The sequence below is a fragment of the Arctopsyche grandis genome, chromosome 5 (genome assembly GCF_051622035.1).
Source record: "Arctopsyche grandis isolate Sample6627 chromosome 5, ASM5162203v2, whole genome shotgun sequence".
Taxonomy (NCBI): domain Eukaryota; kingdom Metazoa; phylum Arthropoda; class Insecta; order Trichoptera; family Hydropsychidae; genus Arctopsyche; species Arctopsyche grandis.
The window spans coordinates 5,976,804-6,001,788 of record NC_135359.1 but is presented as its reverse complement, the minus strand read 5'-3'; the positions used below and the strand labels follow the sequence as shown (position 1 = coordinate 6,001,788).

The 24,985-nt window shown below is 33.8% G+C and overlaps 4 protein-coding genes and 1 long non-coding RNA gene across 6 annotated transcripts in view; 2 read left to right on the top strand and 3 right to left on the bottom strand.

Moving 5' to 3' along the window:
* The window catches only part of LOC143912456 (ATP-binding cassette sub-family G member 8), a 55,076-nt gene extending 48,210 nt beyond the window's left edge, over positions 1 to 6,866 (bottom strand). Inside the window, exon 1 of the mRNA XM_077431746.1 lies at positions 6,514 to 6,866. The gene's annotated coding sequence lies outside the window, so the exon portion shown is untranslated. The remainder of the gene's footprint in view (positions 1 to 6,513) is intronic.
* Positions 1 to 24,985, top strand: part of LOC143912468 (uncharacterized) — a 258,387-nt gene that overhangs the window by 37,589 nt on the left and 195,813 nt on the right. The window lies entirely within an intron of this gene.
* On the top strand, positions 9,319 to 13,090 carry LOC143912460 (ATP-binding cassette sub-family G member 5). The gene is made up of 13 exons (XM_077431752.1): positions 9,319 to 9,570; positions 9,742 to 9,859; positions 9,933 to 10,117; positions 10,197 to 10,259; positions 10,331 to 10,412; positions 10,483 to 10,614; positions 10,694 to 10,834; positions 10,906 to 11,113; positions 11,789 to 11,906; positions 11,977 to 12,070; positions 12,144 to 12,282; positions 12,351 to 12,536; positions 12,606 to 13,090. The coding sequence occupies exons 1-13, from the start codon at positions 9,517 to 9,519 to the stop codon at positions 13,000 to 13,002; spliced, it is 1,917 nt and encodes a 638-aa protein (XP_077287878.1). The 5' UTR covers positions 9,319 to 9,516; the 3' UTR covers positions 13,003 to 13,090.
* LOC143912467 (uncharacterized) lies at positions 13,103 to 19,929 on the bottom strand. Of its 2 annotated transcripts, XM_077431764.1 has the most exons (7): positions 19,819 to 19,929; positions 18,781 to 18,877; positions 18,581 to 18,711; positions 16,855 to 17,064; positions 16,710 to 16,779; positions 13,988 to 15,451; positions 13,103 to 13,626 (listed from the first exon to the last, which is right to left on the bottom strand). In XM_077431764.1, the coding sequence occupies exons 1-6, from the start codon at positions 19,819 to 19,821 to the stop codon at positions 15,354 to 15,356; spliced, it is 609 nt and encodes a 202-aa protein (XP_077287890.1). In that variant the 5' UTR covers positions 19,822 to 19,929; the 3' UTR covers positions 13,103 to 13,626; positions 13,988 to 15,353. The 2 variants fall into 2 exon arrangements, with proteins under 2 accessions (XP_077287890.1, XP_077287891.1); XM_077431765.1 differs by lacking the exon at positions 13,103 to 13,626 and having other exon boundaries at positions 14,058 to 15,451; positions 16,639 to 16,779; positions 19,819 to 19,920.
* Positions 21,817 to 24,605, bottom strand: LOC143911707 (maltase A1-like). Its single transcript, XM_077430712.1, has 10 exons — positions 24,452 to 24,605; positions 24,155 to 24,334; positions 23,918 to 24,081; positions 23,710 to 23,835; positions 23,181 to 23,636; positions 23,004 to 23,111; positions 22,682 to 22,930; positions 22,511 to 22,608; positions 22,145 to 22,288; positions 21,817 to 22,066 (listed from the first exon to the last, which is right to left on the bottom strand). The coding sequence occupies exons 1-10, from the start codon at positions 24,600 to 24,602 to the stop codon at positions 21,997 to 21,999; spliced, it is 1,746 nt and encodes a 581-aa protein (XP_077286838.1). The 5' UTR covers positions 24,603 to 24,605; the 3' UTR covers positions 21,817 to 21,996.

Below are 24,985 nucleotides of genomic sequence, written 5' to 3'. Positions count from 1 at the left end.
TCTTCCTGTAATGCCACAATGGTCCAAAACTATTAAATAAATAAATAAATAAATTTAATGCATTGCGAGATATTTCTCGAAATGAAGAAAAGTGGACTTATGCCACTTTCAATTATAACGGCCAGGCTCTGATCCAGCTTTCTCGACGCCCTGAACAAAATTTATTTTAGCCGCCCCTTATTTATTATTACATAAAATCATAATTTTCTAACATCGAACTTTGTAGGTATTTTTAAAAAATAAAAATCTTATTAAAAAATATATATATATATATATATGTATATATATAAAATAATAACAAATAATACAATATTAACCCTTTGGCTGCTACGAGGTTTTTCAATGTCCAAGCGAAAAATGCTAACATTTGTAATTATTTTGAAAAAAAAAAAAATATAATATTTTTTTTTACATACTTACTTCGCCGAACACTCGTAATTTTTATAATACTTTATATACATTTTTAAGAAGCAGTCGTGGACTCGTGCTCTCTCTTTCTGTCTTGCTTTTACATGCGTGCGTGCGAAAGAGATACCTACATATATACACTAAATAAGTTTTGACGATTTTTTTCCGACGCTTTATTCTTTTCAATAATCTATTTTTAGATATCGATGTATCCTTACAACATGCGATATATTCGAAACAGGTAGCGGTCTTTCTCTCTTTCTTTCTTGGTTTTAATTGTGTACGTGTGAGCGAGACACACAAGGATGCGAAGTTTCTAATAATCAAATAATTTTTCAACATGTATCATAAACATTTTGTATGCATTTCAGTTGCATTTGATTGATTGCATGAATTCGTGACGTCTCGTGACCTATATAATTGAAAGCGGATTTCTATTGTTTATTGCCATTTATTTTAACTCTGCAAAATGATATCGGACAGTGAAAGTGATGAAAGCGAAATAATAGCTCCTCGCCGAGGAACTCGACAAATCAGCAGCTCTACTGATTCTGAAAATGAATTTATCGACAATAATCAATTCCCAAGTAATAACTCCTTATATGACATTGACAACGAACCCGAAATTTACTTTGATGATGAACCCGAAATTGAAGAGCTTTTATTTAAAAAATTGATAAATATTTATAAAGCTTGATTGAAAAATAAATATAAATACGTATATAAAAAAAATGTTTCGTGCCACTGATGCGCTGGTGGCTCAAAGAAAGTATTGAAATACGACAATTAATGACGTCAACAACGATCGTCGTAGCAATCTTCGCCGATTTCAAAACAACGATTTATCGTTGTTGTAGCAGTCAAAGGGTTAAGTATATTGTATTATTTTTTATAAATGATACTTTCCTTGGGGACATTTTTTTCTATTAATGTGCACAAAACTGACAACTCGTCTGAAAGGTCCATTGCATTTATATCAGATGACTCCCCATCTGTCAAAATAATTTACAAATCTTTGCAATGCTTAAAAAGGTTCGTCTTAGACATCTTAATTTATATTATATATACATATTATAAAGAAAGTCAAAATATTTATTGTGATGACTAGAGGTAGGATAATCACAGTGCTATCCACTGTTCGGCAAACCTTTAACAATGCATTTACAACCTTTGAACAATACACGGCCCCCTCAGGCTCCGGTGACTAGTGATGACTGATTGGGGAACATCCTAATTCTGACATCAATTACATGAAAAAAACTAAGATTTGAGGGACAATTTTTGCCGCCCCTCAAATCTGCCGCCCCTGGGCAAATGCCCGGTCTCCCCCCCTCCCCTGATAACGGCACATATGTACGTTGTTTCATACCAAATTACATATCTTCTATATTAAATACAAAAAAATAACTGTCATCTGTATAATGATGCTACTTCTATTAGGCTGGGATTTTGAAAAGCAGAGTTTTGGGATCAAATCTTGAACCATCATTTCGTCGAGTGCGCTTTCGTTCCGATCGGCCATTTTGAAAAGGCAATCTTCTACGAATTAAATGCATACAATCATTCCACACCGGATATCCATAACCGGCCATATATGTATGTAAGTATTGAATGCGTTTTTCGGCTGCACCGCGCTCATTTCCAACATACAGATAAATTGTTGCGGCAATCGAATATACCAATGCAGTCAAACGTTTTTACGCACAATTTGCCAGATAACAATGGCCATTTTCTTCCATCGAGGGGAGAAGGGAACGTCACTATCGCACGCGTGACACAATGTGCACTTTATGCTCGGTGACTACGGTGAAATCGAACACATGGGGGCAGGTAACAGAAAAAACTATCATTACTTGGATCATCGCACCGTTCGAATGTACCGCGATGATGATGGTGGGTGAATCGACAGGTGGATTTTTCGGTACATTATGTGTATTTTCGGTGTGAAATCTCGCTCTGCCCTTTATGGGTTTTCGCATATTATTTGTTCGGAGAACAATGTGATCGTTTTCGTACGATAAACTCTACGTGGTCAGCGTGCATGCAGTGTTATGGTTAACTGCCACCTAATTAACACGAGTTTATCCATTTCTTGATTGCGTAACGTGTTACCGCACTTTTGTTGCATTTTATTAACAATGACCCAAATGCCGTTTCGGTATTTGTTAAACTTCAAAGGCAACGCGTTTATCAGTCTATAGGGCGTCGAATTCACTAATGAAAGATGCGAAGTTCAAAGTTAGAAAAATTCTGCGATTTTATTTAACCATTTGAATGGGGAACAACGCCGATCGGCGTTTTGCCAACAAGTCCATGAAAAACGACGATAGGCATTGTATTTTGAGTATATAAAAAATAAACAAGAATACTAGCCGCTAAGCCTTTCAAGGTAGCATTAAAAATGGGTTCATGTCATTCATGTTTCAAAGTTTATAAAGACTGGTTTTACACCGGAACTTCTGAATTTATAACCATAGTAGAATTGGAAATCGGAAATCTCTAACTGCTGAGTATTTTAGATTATGGCTTGGCATTGTGAGCATTACATTTTAACAACAATGTAGAAGACTACTTTTGGAAAACTACATTCACTAATAGACTTCTTTTGCTTATTTAATATTATTGCAAGATATATTAGTGAGTCTAAACACACCTTTACAAAACTCGAAATCCTCGGCGGTAGTTATTTACATAGGGTTTGTTTGGCTACAATTTTTATACCTGATTTCTAAATAATTCTAGTTGGAAATTTTCAGCGTGGTGGGCTTTCAACAGAAAAGACATCAGCACTCAAAGGGTTAATTAACATCATCGTCATCGTCATTTACAGTCATTCACCATCCCCTGTTGGATTAAAGCCTCTCCAACATGCTTCTACTCGTCTTTATTTTGCGCAACTCTCATCCATCTCACCCCACACGTTTTCCTAATTTCGTCTACCCATCTTACTAATTACGGTCTTCCTCGGGTAGCATTCTAGCACTTTTTTTATCCACCTTTCGTCCATTATTCTAGCCACATGGCCTACCCATTGCCATTTCAATCTCTTCACTCTATTCACTACATATATATCCACTACCCTTGTCATAGTTCTCACCCACCCATTTTCTATGTTCCCTCGTAATACCAAGCATACAGCTTTCCATACTTTTTAAGTGCATTGGACTTTGAGTAGCATCTTGGCGTTCAATGTCCAAGTTTCACATTTATACATCATCACTGGCAAAACACATTGATCGAAGATCTTTTTCAAGCAGAGTGGAATTTCTGATTTACATAAAAACGGCATCGAAAAAGATTTTTACTAAAAGTATTTATTATTTAGCAGCAGTCAGTATTGGCAGATACACCTGGCATTCCCCTTGAAAAATATGAATTGATATAATATAACTTACACCTACGTATACAATTTTATATACATTTCTACATATGTATGTGTGTATGTACATATTTACGTTACAGTCCAAGTGCTCACTCCGGTTCGTTCGTTCATACACGAACTATTGGTTTCAGTTAAAGTGCTAACAGTCAAAAGTTATCTTTAAATACACTCACCAGGTATCGCATGAAACTTTTAGCTGTCAAAACTTTTGAGCTATCAATTCATTCAACCATATTGCAACGTTGTCATAATTCCCGTTTCCGCTAATATTAAAAATATTACAACTCAGGTTAAGCATACATTTGTAGATAGAGGATGAGACGATTGGGAGAGAACGATTGAAAATACTTATGCATAATAGTTTGTGCATGAACAAACTATGTATATAGTTGGTTTTTCAATTCATTATTTATGCGTATGTACACTAAAACTGGCTAGATTAGTTCGTGTATGAACAAACTAGTATGTCCGTGAATGAATGAAATATACACTTGGACTTGTAGCATATACAATTAATAAAATGTGCTGCAATTCACATTTTTTATTTTATTTTTTGAAAAAACTATATCTGCGGGGCATTTTATAAAAAATACATTGTTTAATTTTTTTTTTCATGAAAACGATGTTCAAAATGCAAACTTCATAATACATATTATATATTTTTCATTTAAGTTTTATTTAAGTAGTTAATCCCCTTCTGATTCAATCTGCACTGTCCTTTCCAAAAGTATAGGGAAATCCAAATTTTCCAACCTCTAAGACGCTTCAAAATATTGTACAGGCTAATATTATTGAAACATCTTCATAGTGCATTTATAGATATTTTGTAACGTAAAATTATTTTACCGACTGATTTATTAATGACGAACGCCCGGTTAATTTTAAGCGAGAGGGAATTATCGTTGCGTGTGCAGCTAAATAATAATCAACAGTTATAAACGGTGATTTGCGCGAAAATTAATGCGAAAATAGTCTGTTGGAGAAGAGGGAGCGGGACGAACAGGTATTCAAATGTGACCGACATAATGATCACACTTTTTTTTTTTGAACTCGACTGAATTTAAGTAAAAGTGGGACTTCTTCTTTTTGCACAAGTGACGAATATGGATATTGAAAACAAAAAATATGTGTATGTACATATACATACATAGATGAAAATTACTTTACATAAAAATTCAGTTGGATTGTCTCGTTTCCTGTGTGAATGTATTCCTTCACCTTTCTGAGTCATCAACATGACACAGGTAGACAAACTTATACCTACAATGTATTATAGCCAAGCATACATGGATATGTACATAGATAGGCACAATATAAAAACACAATATCCTCAAGACACGCGAACAAATCCCTCTTTTATCTGATTAAGTGATGGGGCACTTAACAAAGTATTCATATAATGAATATATGTATGTAATTACAACATTACTTATGCTGACATATCACTCTCAGAGAATGCCAATTAATTATCCTAATCATTATACCCCTCACATATATGTTTGTATATATTGCAAAGAGGATCCAACTCACAAAATTGACATTTGAATAAGTTAATGAATAGAATTTGTTAAGTTACAAGAAACTACATATAATATATGTATGTTAATAAGGAAAACAGTATATGTATCAGTATTACTGCTATGAAATTATCAAATTTTATTAATTGCTGTTTTCGATGCGCAAATCTTTGTATTCACTGTATCATATGTATTATAAAATAATTTAATTTATGTAATGTGATACTTTAATAATACTAGATAAATTAAATACTTTCCTCTCTACCTCCCTCACTTTTATATTATATTTGGTGATTTCAGGATATGAATTATTAAAGGTTTTGAAAACTGGGCGATATTTTTACAAGGTTTATATTAGTTTCACTCTATATGTACTTTATATCGTCGACTTTAGAGAGCATTTATAAGAATTGTAAATAGGTTTTTGAACTATTTTCCTATTATGCTGTACATTAACATTAGAATAATAAAATACTATAATTACTAGCAAAAATAAAATAAAATTGTAAAATAGAAAATGATCAGTAGATCAATAGCTATTCAAATAGATATAAAATGCATTGTGAACATAATTTAGTAATAATAAAAGGCATTTAAAAATCAACAATCAAATTCAATATCTAACTTCAATATATACGAAATGCACTACACATGATTTTTTTTCTAATAACTGCATATCGCACATAGAATTTCATTATCAAATAACTTAAATGTATTAATGAATCACCAGATTAAAAAAATAAGAGAAAAGAGAGAAGAGAACAAGTTATACGTAGTGGAATAAGGTTTTATTAAAAAAAATAGTTATCAACAATGTTGTAAATTTGAATTATAATTTAATTTTGTATATAAAATTCAATTCAATTCCTATTTTTCCTGGAACATATGTATATGTATGTATGTATACCTGTCTACCTGTTCGACCCGTAGCATATAATGCATACATATGTATATATGTATATTGCTTTGGAGGAATTCAAAGGACTTATAGCGGTCATAAACGTACTGCTAGCTGATTTGTGATCGTGGTTTTTGGATCGATCAAACAAATAAATCATTCACCGTATGCATTTAAATGCCAACCCTGAAAGGGCAACTATGTACATAGTTAGAATGTCAACGATTCTAAATGCGAAACTTGAAATATGAACTAGATACCGAAGAAAATCCAATTCAAAATAATGCACAAATTCAAGTTAAACTTACGCGGTTAACCATCAAGCTGTAGGCGGAGGATTGGACGTGTTCGATGACCGCATATCCACTAAAAATCCAAACTGTCGACGATCTGGTGAACGAACGGGTGAAGACGATTGGCACTTCGGAGATCAGCGATAGATCAATTCGGCATTTTGGTGACCGCGAAGCACCGACTCCAAACTGAGGCTCGCGCTGAACTGCATCAGCGCGAGCTGAACTGCCAACAACGACCTCGCCAAGTGAGCACACCTCGTCTCCTCTCTTTCCGACTCCTGAAGAGTGAAAGAGCGAGCTGCAGATACGTATGCGGCCCCCAGGTGAGTCGAGCGTCGCCGATTGAACCGCGATTCTCAAAACTCCATCGGTACAGAAGTACCTGAGGTTCGATACACCGATTGTTCCCAACTGCTATTGGAAACACTAAAACCATAATCAAATACAAATATATCCAACCGTAACGAATTTAGCATCATATGTAAGTAGCTATCCAGTATTTGGATAAACACAAATGATTGTTGCATTACAATTACTTAAATATTGTTACGTACATAATGGATTATCAAGAACAGAAGGTTGAAGAATAAGAAAAATTTAAAACTGACTAGTATACAGTAAAGAAAACGCTAGATGCTTATGAATAGGAATATCATGGCATTATTGAAAACCTTTCATGCACTCAGTGGTGTAGCGTGAATTCCTGGTGCCCCCCCGCAAAATATTTTAAGGCGCCCCCCCATATATTCATATTATTTACTTACAGCAAAATAACTTTCCAAATTAATCGTTTATACCTTTTTAACGTATCGGTATATGTACCTATATATCGAAGTGCATTAATAGTGTTACGTACGCCGTGGATTGAGCGAATTGTACTTAGACCAACGGATATCTGTTATCGGATTAACTAAATGCATGCACTTACTTCCAAAGATTATATCTGGACTCTAAGTGCATTTAGGCTAAACAATGACCGATATTAGTTATTTCTCAGAATCGGTACGGGGAGACCCAATATCGGGGAAATACATATCCGAATACGTGACTATACAACAGGTAAACAGATTAGGCGTCCTGAGAGATCTACCCTTTATAAGGCGGTACGTAGGCGATATCAGGGCATTCTGGACTTAGCAGTGACACTGCGTGTATCTCCTGAATCATCAATAAATGCTGTGAAACGACTGTTGGCCTTTTTACTTGGATCCTCCAGCACACCCCTACGCAACAATAGTTTAATCTGGACAACCAAAAAGTGCACAATCTGTTTAAAGTAACTGATGATGAATTTTCCTTAAAAACTTCCCACCTGTTAATGGTGACAGTGAAAAATTTATAAATTTTGTTTTATTGTTTACACATTGAAAAAGCATATACAAGAATAAGAGATAATTCTTAGCAAATAGGTTGAAAAGTGGCATTGACGTTCAAAAGATGGAAAAAGACGGCAGTCTTCTAGCCCTATTGGCATAGATCAATTACACAATGAGGATGAATTCAAAATATGTATAATAATGTATGTAAATACATATAGTACATACACATATAGTACTAATAGGTTGAAAAATAAGAGAAGAAGTTCTTAAAAAAGTTACGGAACTGATTAAAAAATCAGTGAAATAAGGCGCGCTTAGTGGCGCCCCCCAGGTATCGGCGCCCCCCCCCCTCGTTGCGGGGTCTGCGGGTGCGGTAGCTACGCCACTGCATGCACTGCATGTTGCTCCTTTTTACTGCAAATTTATAGTAATGTCTAGAGGTCGGAATCTGAAGGGGCCGGAAACGTGCCGCCTATTGTTCAATTGTTGTAAATGCTTTGTAAAAAAGGTTCGGCAAACCTTTAACAATGCATTTACAATCTTTGAACAATAAACAACCCCTTCAGATTCTGGACTCTAGTAATGTCGATATTATTTTGGGTTATTAGTATTTTTTTTTAATATATACCAGGAAGCCTAACAGGTAACCCCAATGCGCTTTCCTAGCCAGAAACATTGTACATTTGATAATATGGTCAAATTTGTAAATTTGCAGCATTTTATACAATTCTGCGAAATTCAGGATTGAAAATTTGTGAGAAAATAGTTAAGGTTGCCCATTTGTTGGAATCGTTTCAATGAAAACCAGATAAATTGGCAAACTCTGATAGGAAACAATCGACTTGGAGTCACAAATCCAAGGTCTGGCCAACAGAAACCAGTGGGATTTGAACCCATGACCACATTATTCAAAGCATTAATGGCTAACCACTAGTCTATTTTGCTGGTTTAATTTTAGTAGACTGACTGACTAAATGTGGTTTTTCATTTTAAAAAGAACGAAATTATATTTACTGCCAGTTTAAAAGTGTAATAAATTTTCTGAAATGATCTGTATAATTTGTGGAAAAATAATGTAGTTTGAGAGTCGGTGCTTTTTACCCAGGTGAAAAAGAGGTAAAACAATTTATTTACAGTTGACTATACATAGCGTTGAATGTATTTCTCTCTCAGTCATTCATTCTGTAGTCATTTGTTTTTTCTCTTTCCAATTAGAGTGACCAGAATTGAATTAAACTTATATTAATCGATGTAAAGAATAATTAGCACAACGATTTTTGTTGAATCTTTCGTATTTTATGTCAAAATATTGTCAGAAATCAAAGGTTACATTCAATGTCAAAAATAAATATATTTAGCATTTAACCCAAGTCTTCAAATATTCAATTCTATTCATACTAAAAGACACATGGATTAAATTCCACATACTTTCAATTTTATTTGAATGATTTGAAACTACCTGTTGATTCGATGCACAACGTGTGGTCGTCCTACCTTTGCAGCGTTGAGTGGGGGTATTCACCAGAGGTGTCTCATTGTTTAGTAATACCTGAATCAGTGTTGTGGACTGTAGTCTTTGCCGTTAATATGTTTGTTGTAGAAGAAATGTGTTAAACGTTACATTTGTATACAAACATACTTTTTTGTTTAAACCGTATACCCAAAAGTAGTCCGTGATCTATTGAACGGTAGTAAAATGATCGCCAGTGAATATACATTGGAATTGTGCAATATTTTTCATTCTGGACAGGTAGGTTATCCTTTTACTGACTTCTATGACTTATACATATTACATATATAGTTGAGAATAAACTCTTATCTCGAAAAAAGCCAATATTTGGGTTTCATCAACACTATTTCGTTGAAGTCTCCAGTATTTTATTTCATAGTTTTTTCAAAAAAATAATTCTTCTGATTTAAGGTTGAACCAGGAAGTTGTACACAGAAGCTTACAGGAAATATAAAAACTGGAGTTATATTGAAAGATGTATCTCTCACTGTCTATAATGGAGAAGTTGTTGCTGTTCTTGGATCTAAGGGTACTGTTTAACGTTACAAATTATAGCAACAGTTTATTTATAATGTATTGAAACCAATGTCAAACATTTGTAGGAAGTGGAAAAAGAGCCCTACTGGATGTGATAGCGAGACGTGTGTCGTCCCGAGGACAAGTGCTTCTGAACGGTTCTCCGTTGAGTCTATCTCAGTTTCGAAGCTCTTGTGGATACGTTCAGCACTCATGCGACTTCATTCCTGGGCTGACAGTTCAGCAAACTTTAAATTACACTGCAGTAAAGGTTGTCATCAAATCTAGCAAATATTAAATTTAAGAAAGTGTTTATGTATTAAATTAACAATAAATTAATTTAATTTCAGCTGAGCGGCTATCTCAAGTCATCCAAAGTCAAACAAGTCTTAGCAGATCTCGCTCTATCACAGGTAGTAATTTAACTCAAATGGTGGGTGATTCAGCAACAATTTGGATTATACATGATATTGAATAATTGCAGGTTGCAAATCGATGTGTGGAGAATCTATCAAAAAGTGAATATCGGCGATTGATGATTGGCGTACAATTAATTAGAGATCCGGGTATTTATCATTCAATTTATAAGCATACGTTTTATTTATTTCACGTTATATAATAAACTATATGATACAGTTATTCTGCTACTCGACGAACCAACGTGGGACTTGGATCCGTTAAATACCTACCTAGTTGTATCGATTTTATCCAATGCTGCAAAAAAATATGGAGCTGCCATAATACTAACAATGGAAAAACCACGTTCAGGTTCAAAATTACCACAATTCATACATTGAATCAGCATAATAATATCAATCACACTTCATAGTCGCTATTTATATTACAGATGTATTCCCATTCCTCGATCGAGTGGTATATTTATGCCTCGGAGATGTCGTATACGCTGGACCAACTAGGACTCTGTTGGATTATTTCGGCAGTATAGGATTTCCCTGTCCTCAGCTTGAAAATCCATTAATGTATTACTGTAAGACGATGCTCCATGTTTATGAGTTTTAATTTAAATTTGAATTCATACTGATTTTTAGTGTATTTTAGTGTGCTTATCAACTGTGGATAGACGGTCGCGTGAAAGGTTCATCGAATCCAACCATCAGATTGCGGCCCTCGTCGAGAAGTTTAAAATGGAAGGTCATGCGATTATACAGAGCAGCAGCAATGAACCGCATAGAATGATGAACCCGAATAAAATGCAACTCTCCTATGGCAAACCCAGTGAATTGAGAGTTGTTTGGTTGCTATATATGTATGTGAAAATATTATAATACTATTTTAGTAGTCGGTGGTCACCAATTTAGTACGCGGGACAGATGTGTCCCGGTCTAAGAAAACACCGTTTGTGTTTGTAAGAGGATCGTTTATTTTTGTTCAATTGTTACAATGGTTATTGTATGTACGAAGAGGTTGAGCTTCGGAGAAGTGATCTGGTTGAACTCCAGAGGTTCACTCTGGTGTTGGGAGCTGCTGCGTCGCTTTATATACGTTCTGGGTTGGAGCGTGCCGCACGTAGATGCTTTATCTTCGTTTCCAGGATACGTGTGTTAGAGACACGTGTTGACCTATTTTCGAGGCGCGTGCTCGGTACACGTGTGGTTTATGGGGTCAGCGTCAGGACGTCGTTCGTTTGGAGAATGCGGGCGTATGCCACGCGTAAATGACTGCCACGTGTTTACGACTTTTCAGGACATGTGTTGTGGCTGCCTGATGACATCACTGTTGGGTTTCGTTCGTTTACGATCGAGCGATGAACTCTTTCTTCTGGAATGGTCGAAGGGGTCGTTGCCCTTGAGTTATGCATGTTTGTACAGGATAGATGATGCGATCACTGGTTTTGATTCGTATTAGCACAAGCTGTGCTAGATTCCTACAATACTATGTATGTATAATATAAGTTATTAATTTTAATTTTATTGATTTGTAGAAGAATGCTGGCGTCTATATTTAGTTTCAAGCAATCTGGAATGAAACAAATATTTTTGCGTCTATTTACGATGCCAATATATTTCTTTATTTTATGGCTTTTTTATAACGACCTAAAGGTATGCATTTATCAAAATTCATATGCAACAAAAAAAAAAAAAAACTAATCCTCAATTAAACTTCTTATAGGACTATCAGCGAACTTTTATAACAAGAAGTGGCTTACTATTTAATTGCATGGTCGGAGTTTACTTCATCAGCATTGTAAACACCATACTAACATGTAAGCCAGGCTCAATTGTATTATAATTCTATGAATTCATAATATTAATCTAATTGTAAATGTACACATACAGATGCCCCATATCGTACAAGATACTATCAAGAAGCACAAGAAGGACTTTACAGCGGAGCCTCGTTATTACTATCGTGTAATTTAGTATCTTTGCCATTTTCATTCATATCCATCGCCGCTTCCACAGCCATAATATATCCGTAAGCAAGTAATATACTTATGTTAATATATTTATACAGAGTAATAACGATTTGATTTCACACCACAGATTAGTAGGTGATATTACGGAAGCATTAGATTATTTATACATCGTATTAGCATTGTGGGCTTGCTATATATTCGCCGAACAGCAGACGATGGCCATTCTTATGCTGATCAAATGCTCAATACTTGCATCTACCATAAGTATATGCATAACTTGCGTATACATAATGCTCTCGTCCGGTATTTTAAGGTAAATATATCGAAACAAAATCATTCACAATCATAAATTCGTGCTTTAATTTAAACGTATACTTTACAGATCGTACAATGGACTGGAAGATTGGTTGTATTATCTGACGTATGCCACTCAGACACGTTACACGTCCTCGTTTTTACAACGCAAAATATTCAGCCAGGATATTTTCAACGGTCTTCCGAGTAGCAGGTTGCAAAATTGCACCGATTCTAGTGTTTTGACTCAAAGCTCTTTGCAAGATGCGGGCAATGCGAACTGTCTTTTCAGGAATGGAAAAGCTTTTTTGATGGAAAGGTTCGGACACAAGTATTCATCACCTGATATATACTTAATTGGTGAATTCAACCTGGAATTTAATCTTGGCATTTCGTTTGCATTCGCCGTCGGAAGTATCGTCGTTAATAAGCTGTTTTATTTGATGCCGCTTCCTTCGTTTTTAAAAGCTAAATTTAGGGAGTAAAATTTTACAATTACACAATGAAAATTATAAACAATATTTTTTTAACTATACATATATATCGATCAATAAGTATGACGTATATTTAAATAAAAACAAAATATAAAATTAATCATCATTTGTTTTATTCAATATTACACCATTTTCTACATAATACAAATATATTAACAAATAAAAAGGAATATAGTTTAGTTATAACTAGAGATAGGATATTGAGTCCGCTTTTCAACCATTAATATAGGATAATAAATCCCGTCTGATAATAAATCAATATTTTATATTTGCATGAAATATCACACTCCAGTAAAAACAAGACAAAACTTCTACTTCCGGTTGTCAGATTTTGTTCAAATTTATTTTATAACTTAAAATCACTATAAATATTATACACATTAAATATCAATAAATTCAAAATAATTTAAAGGTCAAAATAAAATAATGAAATAGTGTTTTAAAAAAATGAATACTTCCGGTTTACGAATTCTGACCAAAACCTTATCAACTCTAAGTTAGTACATAAAGAATACTTTTTCAGCTTAATATGTTCATGGGTGTAATCACAACATTTACTTGCTTAACACTATGGTGGCCGCTGACTCATATTTGTATCATGTTGAGTGCACAACGCTTACTGGCCGCAGATACACATATGATTCACAACTGCGCGAATATATATTTCGGTCCGCTGATATATATTTGTATCACGTTTGCGTCAATCGTTTGTGGCCGATGATACAATTTTGTATCACGTTTTCGTTTATGACGAAAACGTGATACAAATATACTTATATCAGCGGACTGCGCAGTCGTGAATCATATATGTATCACGTTTTCGTTTATGACGAAAATGTGATACAAAATTGAATCATCGGCCACAAACGATTGACGCAAACGTGATACAAAAATATATCAGCGGACTGAAACAGTTCACGCAGTAGTAAATCAATATGTACCAGCGGCCACTAAGTGTTGTGTACCCAACATGCGCCCGCCATCGTGTTAAAAGGAAAAAATCTCACTTCCGGTTTATTAAATTTAGTGATTTTTTTTTTTATTTTCATCACATTAATACAAGGATTATACTTGAATTTTCTCGCGAAGAGCACACATGTTTAAGGGGTCGAAAAAAATAGTGGAAGAAAAATCGAACAAGAGTAAACTGCCACTTCCGGTTGACAGATGCTCACCAATTTTTATATATTACTTGAATGTTAGGTTAAAACTTCTAGATATGAAATTTCAGTTCAATAAACCAAAGGGTTTCTGAGAAAAACCTCGATTCTCTAGAGTAAAAGTACTAATTCCGGTTGAGGTAAAAATATTTTAAAATTATAAGGATATAAAATTTATAATTTCTATTACGTGTAAAAAAATTTCAGTCTCATTCGGTTAGCGGTTTGGTAGATAATTGAATTCAAAAACAAAAGGAGGATACCTATAAGGTGAGGCACCGTTTCTGGTCAACTTAGAAATTAAAAAAAAATTAACGTCATATTGATAAGAATTTCAGTGACCGATACTATCAATAATCGATTCTGAGTTCGAATCAATCAAAATCTCGAGTTAGAATTTTCGCATGATCACAAAACTTCATCTATTGTTACTACATACATATGTAGATAAAGTAAAAAGGACAAATTAAAAACTGTTGTAAAGCTTACAATTTTCAACTTCTCACTATTCTATCGGTCACTATTTTATTGGTAACACCATCGTGATTAATAAACTACCAGGAATTATCTAATATATTATTATCAAATAAACAAAAACTTTCACATCGCAAACTCTACAATCCTACCTCCAGTTATAATAAATTAACTTTGTAAAATGTGATATGTATGAAGAACTAATGCGAAATTTATACTATTTCAATAAAATAATAAAATACAAAAATTAATGCACTTTTAAAAGTATATTTTACATATTTTAAAATACATTTGTTGCAAAAAACAAAATAAAATAATACCAATATATTTATAAGAATTTATGTCTAGTTTACTTCAATGAAAAATAATATCCAAATTAACTATTACATATCATGGTACATATGTATACATATAGGCAGTGTATATTTTCCAATCAGCATTTATCATCCAAACAGTGAATTCGTAAACAATACAGGTCTATATCAAAAGTACATTCATTAGAAGTTGACACAAGCGCCTGATATTGGTTACGAAACTGCCAAATGTAGTCACGATTATCTGCGTTGCGTACAGTTGAAAGTACATAGTTGCAGAAATACTTAATTAAAATACAAATATATACATGCACTGTTATCAAAATTAAAAAATGCCGCATTGATTGTCATTGATTTGTTCAAATCAGTCATTTTTAACCATCATCTAGTGAAATCACTGTAACTGAAATTCACTTATATTACTAGGATATGCCGTGTATATAACCGTGTCGGTTTGCTGGCCTCTTTCCGCTAATAGTTGGACTTGAGCATCTGCGACAAAAAACATCAAATTACATCAAATATATATCGTAAAATGTACAAACTCAAATCTAAATATGTAGATGATTTTTTGAAAGTAAACATTCATGCTGTAGGATATTTCATTTATGATTCAAATATGATAAAGATGTCGGATTCGATCGTTCGAATAATACAAATGATGAATGCATTACTTTAGGAAGGTACATATAAATAATGGGTAGAGACCCGTATTTTGGACATGATGCTAAATTCGTAAAATATGCGAATAGATGCTAAAATAACAAACAAAAGTGAAATTTGCATAAAATTTATAAAATTAATAGACAATTTAGAAGGGGGTCTTCCTATCCCTTTGCCCATTTATTATGTGAAGAAATTGAGGGGTTAAAACAGAGTTTGCATTTTACCATAGACGGTGTTTTTCCTGTCGAAACCAAGCAACTGCTTTTGTCTACTACTGTAAATAAAAGACGACAGTTGGAGCTGTGCATCCAAAAGGCTGCTCAAAAAAGCGTTTTAAAACTAGACTCGCACTCAAGACTAAATGAGACAAATCTATTCCTCCGAACATTGAGTAAACTATTCAATCCATCTGTGGCAGGTTCAAAATCTAATATTAATGTTAAAGAAACAGTTTTGTTTTTTAGAAACCTGCCATTGTTTAATGTATTAACAGAGGCTCAATGTCTGGAAGAATATCAGCACTTTTTAGACAATTAATAGAGAATATAAAAAGTGAATCCACGCCGGATATATTGCTATTATTGATGGCAATAAAAATTAAATATGAAGAGTTTGGTTGTGCCGCTCTAAAATCTATTTGGTGTCCCGTTAATAGTGCGGATGCTGAAAGTTATTTTAGTAAATACAATAAAATTGTTACCGATCGTCGCACGAATCTCAAAAAAGAATCTGTAGAAATATGCTCCATGTTAAGTTTTAATCAATTTTAATTGGTATTATATTTTTATATTCATATTTTTTGTCTTTGTATTTTTAATATTCATGTTTTTTTTATTGTAATTTTAATTTCAAAATATTTTTGAATTTTTCTCAATGCCCTAAAGCGCTAAAATGCAAAATGAAAATGCTAAAATTGACAAAAATAGATGCCCAAAATACGAGTCTCTAATAATGGGTATAGATAATAAGGTGATGAAAGATCAACTCAAACGTGATACAACTACATCACTTGCCTGTAATGTCTAAACGTAAACACCAGGATACCCGGTAAAATAATATAATTTGAACTGTTATTGTATCTTACTTTCATATCTTTCATCGGAGATTTCTGCATATGCAATTCCACTTCCGACCTGTTTTTCGATTCTCGCAGTCTGAAAAATTACATAAATCAACACAAATTCACACTCAAATACACAATTGAGGAAGAATTACAAAAAAACACTGACATTTAACGTCATTTCCCGATATTTCTGAAGGTATACTTTTAAAGGCTCAACATAATTATCAAATCCTAACGTCGTCATTGCAAAAAGGATATCTTCTCCGTTGATTGTCTTACGTTTTTCGAAACGACATCTATCACTGGCTTCACTTGTAACGAAAGATATGAATTCTGAAACGCATTCTTGGAGAATTTCTCTAGCATCTTTAGCAATCTGAAAATACATATATTTTATTTATTTTTATTTAATTTATACCAGGAAGGCCTAACAGATAAACCCAATGCGCCTTCCTGGCCAAAGACAATTATACAAACATATATGTACACCATCCATATATACACAAATACTTACACGCATACACAAAGCATAAATACATACATAAATATATATATACACACACATACAAATACATATATACATATACATACACACATTATACATGCATATACACATAAATAAAGATAAATTACTCATATACATATGTATATGTTACACCGAATCCGTGAAATTGTCTATTACACGCATTCGGCAAGAGAATTGCCGAATGCGTGAAAAATGCAAGCATGTTGCCCAGTTCACAGATTTGGCAAATTTTTTGGCGAATGCGTGTATTCGGCAAGAATTTGTCTGCTCAAAGCATGGAGTCGGCAAATAGACAGCAGTGCTTCGGTGTTGTTTTTTAGAACTGGACAGCGTGGACAAGTATCAAAGTGACAGCTGAATGAGGATGTTTAATTTAGTTTAATTTACATATTATTATGTATAATATGACTACATACATATGTTTCGATCATCTCATATGACTTATACATAAATTAATGCCATTTTTATACATTTTGATCAATATTTTAACAGTGAAACATATGTATGTAGTCATATTATACATAATAATATGTAAATTAAACTAAATTAAACATCCTTATTCAGCTGTCACTTTGACACTTGGTTATAATATAACACGCTGTCCAGTTCACGCATTCGGCAAAGAATTTACGGAATCCCTGAACTGGGCAACGTGCTTGCATTTTTCACGCATTCGGCAATTCTCTTGCCGAATGCTTGTAATAGACAATTTCATGGATTCGGTGTAACATATACATATATAAAAATAAAAAATATCATACATATATAAATAAAGATAAAACCAACATACATACACATTATGCTAAATAAAAATATTACAAAATGAAAACAACATGTGTAAATATGTAGCTAGAAGCCATTTAAAATATGCTGCCTGACAGAACTGTATGATGCATTAAAAACATCAAAGCTCCCAGAAAGCAGGTTAAGTAATCGAATGGCTCTTGAAAGGGGTGAGTCATCGAGGACATTAGTTCTGGCCCGAATAGGCAGAAATAGAGTTATGGAGCGAGATTCTCTCAGTTTCTCAGGTACCCTAAGTTTAAGGTTACACAGAACTTCAGGAAGATGACATTCACCCCTTAGAATTTTTAGAAAAAGCTTACCAAGTTGATTGTTTCTACGTGAAGCTAAGGAGTCAAAGCCCAAGGAGCCCATGACAAACTTACTAGGAAATAAGTAGGGATAGCGCCCAAACTCTCTCATATAGAGATAGCGCAGACATTTTCTTTGCACTCTCTCTAACATGAGCGTGTACTTCAAATGATTAGGACTCCATATGGCCGAGCCAGATTCAAGAAAACTGCGCACCAATGTAGTATAAAGAGCATACAAACATATAAAAAAAACTATAGTTAATATATACCTTTCCATTATCAGGTATGGCTCTTTTCATAATTTTTGCAATATTAGCAATAGGTAAAAACCTATCTTGTTCTCTCAACGGCACATTTTTATACTGATCGTGGCTGGAATCGTCTGTGTTGTCACCCGGCTCTGATAAACAAATATAAAATTATAATTTTAAACATGTACATATTATACAGAACTTGAAACATTAATCACCGAGAACTTCGTCATTGCTAAGTATATACGGTTGATCTCCACTTAGAAATCCATGAGACACCTCGTCTCCACTCTCACTGTTTTCCATGGCTGAAAACTATTTAAATTTTTATTAATAAAACACACTATGGACTAGCATACAAAGAATACGATAACAAATTAAAAATCATAAGACTTTTTAACCGTTTGCCCGCGGCCGTCTTCTATGGAAGCTTTGTCTATAGCAAAGCTGTCTTCCATAGAATTTCTGAACTTTGCACGGGATTTTGAGGCTAATATGCGCCTATTTCAACTGTTTTAAAGTTCAAAATTGTTTGAATATATTACTGAGAGTTGAATGCCATCTATTCAATTTGCTTAAAATGAATATATACCAGCCAAAAATTAGTTTTTTGTGGAACCATACTGAAACCTCGTTTACGTGACGTCACGTCTTCATACAATTATGAAGAATGATTATTTGACAATTGATCCAAAACTACGAGATATATTATGTATTTTATTGTTTAAAATAATACTTTATGTGTTAATTAACATATCTGGTTACTTGAGTAAATATTAAAATCTGTATTTAAAGTCGAAAACTCGATTGCCAAATTCGCGAAAATTCGGCTTGTTCGCTATATTTATTGCCGCGGGCAAAGGGTTAAATATATTATAATATCGAAATAACCTTAGCAATATTTGTAAGGATATTATTCAATGACGTTCCTATAAACATAACTATAATCATAAAGGCTGCATAGAAATCGTTTCGGAGTATTTGATTTGCTATATATGTTTTCTCAAAAATATTTCTTTATTCCATTCATACACATTACTGACACGCGAAAGTTTATTTATGAAATTTAACAACAGCTTGCAGATTTTTTAAATTTTGTACTAATGTGTAATAGGAAACCCTTGGAAACTTTGTGGATGACAGCACCGTTTGTTCATGTCTTTCTTGTCATTGGTAAAGAACATTCTTTCGAAAATAGTGTACGAAGCTAAATAAACAATTCAACCAAGTGTGATGATCGAATAATTAAATCTTACCATAAAAAAGGTTTTAAATACGAGACGAGATGACAAAGAAGATGCGAAGATCGCAACTATAGTATTCCGACACTGACAGTTCAGTTGCGAGTGTGACACAGTGCTACCAACGTATATATTAACGCGATAAATTTCATAAAATCTAAAAAGAATATTCCCATTCTGACTAGGTAAATAATATGAGCGAGCGAGAATCCTTTTGTATGTGAAAATAAATCATTAAAAGTAAAAGGTGAAACGCTACAATTGATTGTTACAATTATTGGCTGCCTGGACTAAAGCAACAAAATAATGCTAGGTTTCGGTGATTATTCCGTAAAAAGCGATTTCGCGCACGTCACTAAAATCTTGATCACAGAACACCTGGCACCCAAAAACACCCACGCGAAATATTGTACTAACGAGATATTCCGTATTCGAAATTTTTGGGGAAACGATTGTCGTGCGCGCGATCGCAATTTGCGCAATAATCCGTTAACCAATGCTAGTCGGTAAAAAAATTCGCTCCGCATACAATAGTTGTCAAGGTTTAGTACACGGGACAGATGTGTTGACCGTGCCCCGGTCTAAGAAAACACCGTTTGTGTTTGTAAGAGGATCGTTTATTTTTGTTCAATTATTACAATGGTTATTGTATATATGAAGAGGTTGAGCTTCGGAGAAGTGGGCTGGTTGAACTCCAGAGGTTCACTCTGGTGTTGGGAGCAGGTGCGTCGCTTTATATACGTTCTGGCTTGTAGCGTGCCGTGTGCAGATGCTTTGTCTTCGTTTCTTGTTGACCCATTTTCGGGGCGCGTGCTTTATAGTATACGTGTGGTTTATAGCTATGGGGTCAGCGCCAGGGCGTCGTTCGTTTGAGAATGGGGTCGTGCCACGTGCCACGCGTAAACGACTCAGGCATGTGTTACGGTCACCTGATGACATCGCTGTTGGGTTTCGTTCGTTTTGCGATCAAGCTATGAACTCTTTCTTCTGGAATGATCGAAGGGGACGTTGCCCTTGAGTTATGCATGTTTGTACAGGATCGATGATGATATCACTGGTTTTGATGTAATGGCACAAGTCATGCTAGATTCCTACAAAGAAGTCCCCAATTTGATTTATATTACAAGTTTATTAAGTGTGAATAGAACGATTGCTTTGGATGATTGAATTTTTTATATAGTCATGTGGCGGCTCTATGACATACATAGTTGGGACCAACTCAGCCATGTTGGTTAGTCGCTACTTTACTTCCTTCCCGCCCGTCACATTAAATAGTCATGTCTTAACAATTACGTCGTTTCACTCTATACACCCTCCATAATCTTTTACTATCTTTAATTTGTTAAATATACATTCTACACTAACGACAGTAGCTAGCAATGACAAAAATAGTATGAAGATCGTATACACTTCCTATCACTAGAGAATTTCCTTTCCATACAATTGTATTTTGTGAAATTACCAAGTATGAAAACTGTTTCATAGACATCGTTTTCTGTTTCTGTAAACTGTTTCATAGACTATTTATTTTTCTTTAAAATATGTGTTAATATTTAAAAATCCTCCCCCCCCCCCCCTTCTGACTTCAAGAGCCCATATGTACCGCATAGCTCCGCGCCATAGTACTAGTTATGCCACTTTTTCTAGAAATTACTTGTGTAATAATCATATTTCATAAGCTAAGCAAAATTGTAAATAGGTTTTTGAGCTCTTTTTCCTATTATGCTGTACATTAACATTAGAATAATATAATACTATGATTACTAACAAAATTAAATTAAAATTGTAAAATAGAAAATGATCAGTAGATCAGTAGCTATTAAAATAGATATAAGATTGTGCATTGTGAACATAATTTCGTAATAATAAAAAGCATTTAAAAATCAAAAATAAGCTAAGCAAAATAAAAAATGCAATAATATTTTGTTATATTAATTGAAATATATATATTTTTAAATATTTATTAATATTTTTGATTTAATTATATAATATAATATAATAAACGCAATAATTCGATATAAAGCACTTTTTTATTCAAATATAATCATTACATATTACATATTACATTATATCAATTTAAATATATGAAAAAGAAGAAAAATAATAAGAAAAAATCAAGAATTAAGTTACACAATTTCAGTATATATATACAACTTCATTGATAACATTCAATATTAGTCCGTTTTACGTATTTCATGCGGATGAGACGAGTACAATAGCATCATGCGGAGATAACACAAGTCGCGATGTTGATATGCGTTCTCTGCAAAACATAAATATGATTGGAATTGTTTTTATTCATTTAAATCCTATTTCAATACAAATACTGTGAATAACATACCCTTTTTGTAATTTTGCAGCAATGCTCGATGCATAAACCGTCATGTTTTCTGGCAGTACACGGAAAAATTCCAATAGATTAACCGTGTGCTCACTTGACGATAAATTAGTAATAGCCAAAACTATCGGTTCATTTGGTAGGTATCTGAAATGAAATATATGAGAAGTACGTCATAAATTATTACTATCTGGACAACAAGGACAAAAGTTCAAAGGCAGTTGAATCTGATCATTTAAATCCATTAAATGACTCATCAGGATAAAATCGACAAATATGTGTGTATAAAGAAATACAAGAATAGCTTGTTAATCAGTAAAAATATATTTTACTTGAATTATCTATATAAAATAATTCAAGAAATCATACCTCATTACAGCTAGTACTGGTTCCGATATAACTTTCACTTCCAAATCTCCATTAATTATTGTATTCGTTTTTCTGAGAGCTACAATGTCTTTATAAAACTAAAATAAAAAAATATATTTTCTATATATGGATGATTTATTTTTGAAAAAAATTTAATGGAATCCTTCTTACTTTGTAATGACTTTTGGCAGCGGCCATTTGAGCTTTCAGATTCACTTCTTTGTAATTGTCAGCAACAGGCAACCAAGTTTTATTACCAGATGTAAAACCAGCGTAGTTGGAGTCATCCCAATGATATGGAGTTCTGGCTGGATCTCTGGAAAACTTGTTATAATTTATTGGATCATCCGTATTACAGGCAGCGGGATCTTTCGTTTCTTCCCAGCTTACTTTACCATCGGTCATTGCCAATTCTTCACCCTAAAGAACAATGTGATTAATTTGATACTTTTTTTTAAATGTTAATGAGCCATTTACATTCACAACACATTACTTGATAAGTCAGAGCAACTCCCGGCAGTAGAAGAACTAACATATTCATAGCATCAGCCCTGTCAATACCTTGTCTCGAAGCCATCCTTTTGTTATCATGATTTCCATTCTACAAAATAATCCCAATCAAGTAACACGCTTTCATATCATACAATACAATCGATTCAAACATACGTACAACCCAATTGGCTGTTCTTCCAATGGGCATATACGTCATCCACTTATCAATGATGAACTTCATATCCCTAGCATCCGATTGGTTATTGATATTATTCAAAAACTCAAAGTTGAATGGTAGATGAGAGCCGTCGTGTGTTCCGTTGCCATAATATCTCATTACATATTTAATATCGGCATACCCTTCTGTCAGCATCACTCTCGGTTTGCCATCTTTGCTTTCGTACTCGTCTAAGATATCCCTCCATTGATAAATCATATCGTAAGTTTCATCTTGGTTCATCGTGTACAGATGGTTCAAATATTCATAGTCATCTGGAGTTGTTTCTAAGATATTAGCTCGGGGCTCATCTGGATATTTTCCACCGTGATCTTCGGGCCTGGATTCGAATAAAAATGGAACGGCATCCACCCTAAATCCAGACACTCCTTTGTCTAACCAAAAACGAATGACATTCTAAAACAATACGCGAATCGTAAGCATTTAATACAAATTAGCAATAAAACAGATTATAAATTCATTCAAATACCTTCATTTCCTCTACAACCCGAGGTTCTCGGTAGTTCAAATCAGGTTGTCCGATGACGAACTGATGCAAAAAGAATTGTTTCCTCACCGGATTGTATTCCCATGCACTTTTACGGAATACGCTTATCTGTAATGAAAATATAAATAAATAATACAACAACAAAAAAACCAACTGGTTTATTTCTACTATACTATTTATTACAACTGACCCAATTACTCGGTGGGAGTAATTTTCCAGGATTATTTGGATCAGGGGTTCCATCGGCCCAGACAAAATAGTTTTCATATCCAGCAGTTCTATTGGCAGAGAGTTGGAACCATTCGCTTTCGTTGCTGCTATGATTCGGGACAAAATCTAACACCACTCGTATATCTTGAAATAAAACAACCATAAAAATAGATTCATCCAGTGCAAATTTGAAACTATAGTTAATAATCATACATACCAAGGCTATTAGCTTCTCGTATAAGATTTTCGAAGTCTTGCATTGTACCATATTCAGGTTGAATTTCCTTAAAGTCGGCAATGTCATACCCAAAATCGTACATAGGCGATTTGTAAATGGGCGACAACCAAATGGTTTCAATTCCAGCTTCTTTAATGTGCCACAAGCTTTCAGTGATTCCTGAAAATAAGATTAAGTATTAGTAGTTAAGTTTTCAAAAATGATAAAATAATTAAACATCGTCCGTTGTATGAACTAACCAGCCAGTATTATATAATGATTATAATAATACGCTACCATTTAAATCTCCAATGCCATCACTGTTGCTGTCTTTGAATGATCTGGGATATATTTGGTAGATGACCGACGTCTGCCACCATTTTTTATCACAAGTGACAATTGCAATGCAATAAGTCGCCCACAGAACAAACCACCGTAGTTGCAACATGTTGATGGTAACGATGCAATTGTTGTGCAGGCTTTATATATATAATTGTGCGGCATATTATCTTTCGAGGACTTGTTTATTACATACCGAGAGAGCCGAGTTATGAATTTTTACAGATAAAAAATATATTGAGTAATTCCTCCACTTGAAAAGACGCTATAATACAGTTGAATATTTAATTTCGAATTATATATTATTTGAAATAGGGAATACCCAAGAATATACATAGGATTGACTGTATTTCAAAATATGTACCATGATTTCCTGGTTCAATTCATACATTGCTTCCATGGAACTAATTACTACCATAGGAATATCTGCATACATAGTCCCAAATATATCTAACTAAGGGAAGGCATGGTAATTGGTATATGACATATATG

Coding starts and splice junctions, on each gene's coding strand:
- LOC143912467 (XM_077431764.1), bottom strand. Junction 18,712..18,780: donor TAGCAATGACGAAGTTCTCG/GTGATTAATGTT, acceptor TTTGTTTATCAG/AGCCGGGTGACAACACAGAC. Junction 16,780..16,854: donor ATCGGGAAATGACGTTAAAT/GTCAGTGTTTTT, acceptor GTAATTTTTCAG/ACTGCGAGAATCGAAAAACA.
- LOC143911707 (XM_077430712.1), bottom strand. CDS start 24,602: ATGTTGCAACTACGGTGGTTTGTTCTGTGGGCGACTTATTGCATTGCA. Junction 24,082..24,154: donor ACGAGAAGCTAATAGCCTTG/GTATGTATGATT, acceptor TTTTATTTCAAG/ATATACGAGTGGTGTTAGAT. Junction 23,637..23,709: donor GGGTTGTAGAGGAAATGAAG/GTATTTGAATGA, acceptor GTATTGTTTTAG/AATGTCATTCGTTTTTGGTT.
- LOC143912460 (XM_077431752.1), top strand. CDS start 9,517: ATGATCGCCAGTGAATATACATTGGAATTGTGCAATATTTTTCATTCT. Junction 10,835..10,905: donor AAATCCATTAATGTATTACT/GTAAGACGATGC, acceptor AGTGTATTTTAG/TGTGCTTATCAACTGTGGAT. Junction 12,283..12,350: donor TCCACAGCCATAATATATCC/GTAAGCAAGTAA, acceptor TTCACACCACAG/ATTAGTAGGTGATATTACGG.